This window comes from Orussus abietinus, unplaced genomic scaffold (genome assembly GCF_000612105.2).
Source record: "Orussus abietinus isolate OABI.00-Male unplaced genomic scaffold, Oabi_2.0 scaffold1155, whole genome shotgun sequence".
In the NCBI taxonomy this organism is placed as follows: Eukaryota; Metazoa; Arthropoda; class Insecta; order Hymenoptera; family Orussidae; genus Orussus; species Orussus abietinus.
The window spans coordinates 2,479-9,930 of NW_019395311.1; the positions used below are offsets into that span (position 1 = coordinate 2,479).

Below are 7,452 nucleotides of genomic sequence, written 5' to 3' on the forward strand. Positions count from 1 at the left end.
AATTCAAATTGAAAATTGAATTCAAATTCAAATTCAAATTGAATTCAAATTCAAATTCAAATTCAAATTCAAATTCAAATTCAAATTCAAATTCAAATTGAAAATTGAATTCAAATTCAAATTCAAATTCAAATTGAAAATTGAATTCAAATTCAAATTCAAATTCGAATTGAAAATTGAATTCAAATTCAAATTCAAATTGAAAATCGAATTCGAATTGAATCTATTTGTTACGTGCCGGCCTCGCGTCCGCTCGGCCGGGGAAATTCGAGTATGGATTACCATGAATTCTCGCGTAACGAATGTATTAATCTTGTGAAATGATCCGAGCGGCTAGATCAACTCCTCTGGTGGGATCTGCGGGAATGAAGACTCGAGGAGGGTTTCAATGAATGGCAACGTGAGAAAATGTAATGTGATTGTTGTTTTTGTTCGTCAGTAATGTTTCGTTATAATCAGCTGTGAGTTGCAGTCGAGATGCCTTGACCTGATTTTCTCTGGGTTTATCCTACTTCCGTGTCACGGCGGTTCGGGTGTCGCGATAGCGCGCTTTAGCGGCGGTAGATTGCTGAACGCCTGGAGTGCTGATGCGGGAATTCTTCGCTGTGACGGACTACGGCGGACTACGCATGATTCTAATCTATCTCGCAGTGCTAAGGAAGTTAATGAAGTCTTATTCTATCCGGTTAACCGGAGCTAGGTATGGAAATCGCGATAATGGTTAGTATTCGATTTGATCGGAGATGGGGGTTCCGAAATAAGATTAGAATGAAATGAAGATGAGTCGAGTTTGCGAAGGATCCTCTACCTGACTTAATAAACGGCCGAATTCGGTGACGCTTTCCTTTGATCGAGCTAGCCAGATGATTGCGCATGAACACCGTCCCATGGCGTGCCCTAGGATTAAAGGTCTGCTAGAAGCCTCCCGTCCAACGGAAGTCGCAGTGCCGCCGTCTGTTTCTGACTCGGTGCGCTTGGATCGCCGGAGTACCGGATGGTACTACTGCGGCTCGCAGGGTAGGTGATCTTTGACAGGGAGTCCAGCGGTCCCGGTGTCTGACTAGGAACGGAATACCGAAGACCAGAAGCTCCACTCGAACCGACGTTGACTATTTTGTAGCAAAACGGCGAAAGGCCCCGCTAATTTGGCGGTTGTCGGCTTTATTGGCAGGGCGTTCCAATTGGTGGGAGGTCCTAGGGCCCAGATGAGAGTGGCGTTTCTGGGGCGTGCTGATGCGCCGTATAATCATCAGAGTGATTGGGGCTTGGGTCGATCCATGATTTTTGGAATCGTCTTGGCCGATGAACTTGTGTCAGGTAGCCTGCTTATGGATCCTTTCCCAAGAGTTTCCTAATCACGTACCCGTACTCGGATTTCCATGGCTTTTTTTGTTTGGGGGGAGGGGGGGGGGGTGTTGGAAATGCGCTTATGCACGCCCAACTGACAGTGTGAGACTCACAGATGGTAATACCCACTAAAACCACTCTCTCCGTGCTCCCAGGCCAGGATCACGGAACCGCGTAACGCTGATTACTTCATGATCCTGTGTGACTCGCAGATCATGTATCTTTCTTGTTCCTTTCGTTTTCTTTCCTCTCTTTCTCTTCCATGATTTTATATATTATGTCTTTTATAATATTCCATGCTGCCTCGGAATTTAGTTGAAGTCTTGTCACTGTTTCTTTGCATATCTCGGTGCCGCAGGCCTCATTTGAAGTTTTCCTTTCGTGTTCCCACACCTGACATAAAAAGATTGTGTGTTCGGGGGAGTCGGTTTCTTCACAGAACCAGCACCTATCATCGTTTGTCTTATTTATTTTCTTTAAGTAGGTGCTAAAAATGTGACGAGTCTGTGCTTGGGTGAGGTAATAGTCCGTGTCTCCCCATTTCCTTTCTGACCATGTGCTGACGTCTTTAAAAAATGTCTTGGTCCATCCCTCATAGTTATGTCATCTTTCTTGCCATTTAACATATAGCCTGTTTTTGGCTTCTATTTTCCCTTTTTCTCCCGCTTCATGTATCTCCATTCTTTCTTTCACCGCCAGATCGATGGGTGGTATACTTGCTATGGCTTGCACTGCCATGGCTGACACTGTCCGGTAAGCCGAGACAGTGTCAATTGCAAGCTTCCTGCCTGCACCATCTAATTTCCGCCTGACCATTTTTTCTTCGGTTACCTTTCCCCGTACTGGAGCTCCATATACCATTGCGGATAGGACCGCAGTAGCGATGACCCGTCTCTTCTTTTCTCTAAACCCTTTGCTCTTTGGCATGATCCTTTTCAGTGCGTTGATCATGTTCTCTGCTTTGATACACATCCTTTCGACGTGGTTTTTCACTTTAACCGTTTGAGTGCCAAGGAGTGATTTTGCGCTTTTTCTCGAACAGCGCCAGCGTTCCAGGCTGCGAAGCCGATAACCGCGACACGCTCGGTTTCCATCGATACGCGACTTTACGGTTACCATTCCATTTTAGGTAAAAGGAAAAGAATGAGACAGCTGGTAAAAGAACGAATTTGAATTTCAGTCGAACATTACCGCTTACCGTATAGAGCAGAAAACAGCGCAATAGCGCTCCTTGGCATTTTTAATCGAGGAATAAGAGACAAGCGCTATCGCGCCGCTTGGCACTTTTGGAGAGGGAATAAAACAAGCGAAAAATCGCTCCTTGGCACTTTTGGACGGGAAAACAGCAAAGACACGTGGCACTCAAACGGTTAAGGTCCTTATCAAACACTACTCCTAGATATTTTATTGCCTTAGTGGTTCTGATGGTACATCCATTTATTTCTAGTTCCATATCCCTTATGCTCCTTTTTTCCTCCAGCATTACCGCTTCTGTCTTGTGTAGGGCCACACTCAGTTTCATCTCCTTTAATTCCTCGCAGACCGACTCTATGGCCTTTTTGGTCCTTTCCGCCAGTACTTCTTTGTTCTGGGCTGTCACTATCAGATCGTCAGCATGTGCAATGCAATTTATCCCTGTACCTCTGTTCCTCCTTAGGATCCGATCATAATACAGATTCCACAGGGTAGGTCCTAATACTGATCTCTGAGGGACATCATAGGTCATCTTGAACCTTTGACCGTCACTTACGAGGATCCATCGGTCCTTTAGATAATCATTCAGTATCTTCACCAGGTAGCCATTGATATTTCCCTTCTCTAGTGTCTTTATGCCTCCCTATGGGGCCAAATTGAAGGCATTTGCTATATCGATAGTGATGAGGATAGCGAAGTTCCTATTTTTGTAGGCCCTCTATCTCAGTTCGTCAATAATACTTGTTATCCTCCGCATGGCGTCGATTGTTGATCGCCCTTTCCTAAATCCAAACTGGTTGTCATGTAGCAGTCCCTTCTCTTCCATTTTTACTACGAGCCTATCCCAGATTAGTGTTTCCAGCACCTTCCCCAGGGAGTCTCCTATGTAAATGGGCCTATAGGTTGCTTTGTCTTCGTTTCCCTTCGGTTTTTTTATTGGAACCAGCCTTGTCGTTTTCGAAATCGCGGGAAAACTGCCTCTTTCTAGGCATCTGTTTAATGCGTCTTTGATGTCTGTTACCAGGTTCTTTACGCATGCTTTAATTATTTCAGGTCTTATGCCATCAGGGCCCGGTGCTTTCCCCGTCTTAATTTGTGATATGGCGTTCCTTATCGCTCCCTCAGTGAACAGAGGGCAGAGATCTCTCCCTGTGCAGTCCCATATTTGTTCTTTCCTTTTCGGAAAAAGTTTCTTAACCTGCTCTGCGATTTCCTCGCTTGTCAGCTTCGTGTTCTTTTTAACTTTTAGTCTTTCTGTGACAATTTGGTAGGCCTTTCCCCATACGTTGTACGCCAGTTCTTTGCATAGTTCCTCCCATTTGTTCCTTCTTACTCTTTACAATTTCCCTTCTTAGTATAGCCTTGGCTCTTTTGTGTGCAATTTTTCTGCCTTCTCTAGGTTTTCTATATCTCAATATCTGCCTCTCATCCTGGTAATGATTCTTCTTTTCTTGTTGTAGTCCTTCCTCATTTCCTCGATGTTTTTTTGTCCACCAGTATGTGGTTTTTTCCTATTACCCCACCCCCATTTATTTTAAATGCTTATCACATCTCCATGTTATTTCATCCACTAGTTCTTCTGGTGATAACGTTCCTTTTTTGGCAGGATATCTTTTTGTTTGGTCTTCGAGGAAACATTTGAGTCCTTCGTCCGTATTCTCTATCCATTACGCGTCCTTTCCCTATCCTCACACCCCCTGGATTTTCCACTGTCCTTATTTGTGACGGTGAAGATGTTCATATGATCACTTAGGTTTTCCTTTGGGTCGACCCTCCACCCCCTAACATATTTGTTAATGCCCGCAGATGCCGTCGTAAAATCGATTCAGGAGGGGCCATTTTTATTTCTGAAAGTCGGCATTCCACTTTCGTTTATTAGCATAAACCCATTTGCCTATAACAACATGCTCCATGCTCTACCCGTACTGTTAAATTTTTTGGAGCCTATCGCTGTTGTTCAAGCCAATATGCAAAGTTCAAATAATAACGCCAAATTTTAATTAGAGTACTCTCCGCAACGATCTGGAAGTTCTATTTCTTCCTCATCTCAAACTCTGTTTATTCTTCCTCGAGTCGCTCCCTGTCATCTCGCATCATTAATTCAGTAACGTATGGTCATAACTTAAATTGAGGTATAAACAGAAACTCTAGCGTGTCACTCTTTTATACACTACCGCGGTCCTTTAGCCCATGATTCGTTTACTTCTAGTCCTATAGCCCATTTTTATTATTCCCCACCTAAGCCTCCTTAAAAAACATTAACTTTTCCCTCTCTCAGTCCTCATTAACCAATCGCCTTCGGTTGCAAATCCCACTTCATTTCGCTAGACCTATTAGCAAACGCTTGGCAAAAAACTCCGGCCTAGAGAACCGCATCCAAAACTTTTAAAAAGGGAGTCCCGCTAGGCACCGTCAGATACAATTCATCTCAATAGCGAATCTCTTCAGATCTCCGCCAAGTACATCCGCGCTACTTATTGCACACGTCCGCCTCTCATTTAACCGTCACGATCGATCTTGAATTTTCTAAGTTTGTGAAAGATTCAAAACTGTTCTTAATAAATTTTTGTTATTGTTCACTCTTCGCACCCGGCACCGCTTTCATTGCTCCGAACCTCCGATTGCTCGAACATATACATAGCAGTTGTCATTTTCGCGTTTAGGTCCCCTCCTATAATTTCCTCTTTGTTCTTTTTTCTAAGATCTTCTTCCAGATCCTTGATCATTTTTTACGAAACCGTAGAGGTCACCATGGGGTAAGAAATAGCACGACACGATTACCTCCTTTAACTCTACGATAATGCAACCTTTCCCTTTCCTGTGATTTATCACACGGTGTCGTGGGTCCACTATAATAAAAGCATCCCTTTCCAGGTCCCAATATTCTCCCAGGTCTCTTATTTTATTTGGTTCTTGTCCAATCATCACATCAATTTGCCTATCCCTTATCGTTTTCTCCATCACGTCATGAGCTGGGTGCCATCTATTAAGATTTACTTGCATAAATCTCAGTTTTGTATGCTTCATTTTGATGTTTATATATCCTCGGCCCTTTTCGTTTCTTGCCCCCAGTTTAGATTCCTTATTCTGGCCTTCTCTCTCGTCAACACCTCACGAAAAACTTGGCACCTGCTATTGTCTGCTCTGTGTCCTTGCTTCCCGCAAATTCGGCATTTCTTCTCTCTCCCACACTCCTTTTTGGTGTGTCCTTCCCCGCATACGAAACACAGCTTGGACCTATCTGGCCCCTTGCACTCCCCCGCCTTGTGACCGTAGCCCCAGCAACGATGGCATTTTTCCAAATCAATCCTACTTTCGAGCCTACATCTAACCTGGCCGATCTTGATGGAGTCCTTTCACGTCAATTTTTCGGCATCCCTCTTCTCTAAGATAAGAGTTGCCGCCTGCATATTTTCTACCATCGGTCTTAGCTCTCCTAGCCTGTAGGTCTTTGATTCCAGGTCCTCAATACTTTCCTTAAGTGCATCTAGCACGTCTTCTCGAGATATTGTTGCGTCTATGTCTCTGATGAATACAACCGTTTTCTTGTTATTTTCCCCCGCCTTCCATACCTTTATACCGTCCGGTTTGCTTCCCTCCAGTAGTGTCTTCTGTACTCTGTCTGTGTGCTTCTTCTTTTGTTCCATGATAATTAATAGTTTACCATTTCTTGTGCTTCTGAGTTCCCTAATACCCTCCCCGGCTTGCTTTCCCAAGATAATTCCCTTTACTTTGTCAACCGTTTCCCTAATATCCGTGCCTTTGCCCTCGACTACGAGGGCGTATGGCCTCTGTTCTTTCTTTTGCTTATCCACTACTTTGCTCTTGCCGATATAGATTTCGACCTTCGTCGTTGATGTATGGAATAACCCCTCAACGAGTTTTCTAGTTCTGTAGATGTCCAAGACTTTGGTTACCTGTACTCTTATTATCTCGTCCTTGTTTGTGTCTTCCTTCAGCCTCTTCCATGGTTTCAACCTTTCTATTTCCGCTTCTGGTTTCCTGAGCTTATAAATGCGCCTGACTTTAGTGCGGCTTCCTTCTTTACCTCTGATTTTGCTAGATAGCTCTAGGACTCTGTATTCATACATTTCCTTTTAGTTCCGGATACCTTTCCTTGAAAGAGCGCGCCAATTCTTCCATGTTTCTATCACTTTCTTTTACCCATACCGCAGTTGTGATCGTCCCACCGTCTTGAATGTGTTGCACATACTCTTCCACCAGTTTGGTGTTTGTATATATCTCCTCTTCCCATTCCCTATCCGCAATCTCCTCGAATTTATCCAAAGTATTTATATCCTGTAGTTCTGTAAAGGGCCCTCTTCGTTAGTTTGTATGCCTATGCTCCTTGTGTCTATCCTCTGTGTTTGTGTGTCAACGTCATACATCATCCTCTCGGCCTCCTCATATCTTTTATCCTTTAGCCAAATCATGGCCGTACCTTGGTCTAACAGCTCTGCCCCTTTATGATTTCGTGCTGTTCCTTGATTTCCTTTTTCGTGTTTCTTTCGATGTACTCTCCCATCTTCTTTACCGCTCCTTGGTCTTGTTTCTTGCTGGGGCCTCCTTTCAATTTCCCCTTTTTTGCCTAGGACAGCCAGCGCGGCTGTAGCAGGACCAGTCCTAGTCCCTGTCCGTGGGTTCTGGTCTTCCCGCGGCACAGGTGCTTCAGTCTCGTGCCCCTTGCTTCCTTCATGTTGTCCCGGATTGGTCATAGTCATCTCCGTTGTTTTTTCGCCACCGCTTCTACTGCTGCCGCCACTGCTTCCCTTTTCGTCTTCCTTCCTTGCGCCGTTTGTATTATTATTATTATTTCTGCTTGATTTTTTTTTTCGTACAGATCCCACAAAAAGGTCGGTCTTCATCCTCCGGGACATACAGAGCCGCCTCGCACACCTAAGCCCTGCAATA

General features: G+C 44.3%; 1 protein-coding gene across 1 annotated transcript; it reads right to left on the reverse strand.

Annotated features, from left to right (window-relative positions):
* Positions 1-1,950: 1,950 nt before the first annotated feature.
* On the reverse strand, positions 1,951-2,319 carry LOC105701412. Its single transcript, XM_012428135.1, has one exon. The coding sequence runs from the start codon at positions 2,317-2,319 to the stop codon at positions 1,951-1,953; it is 369 nt and encodes a 122-aa protein (XP_012283558.1).
* Positions 2,320-7,452: the final 5,133 nt, after the last annotated feature.

What these genes read in the sequence shown, in the direction of transcription:
- LOC105701412 (XM_012428135.1), bottom strand. Translation starts at nt 2,319, where the DNA reads ATGTGTATCAAAGCAGAGAACATGATCAACGCACTGAAAAGGATCATG.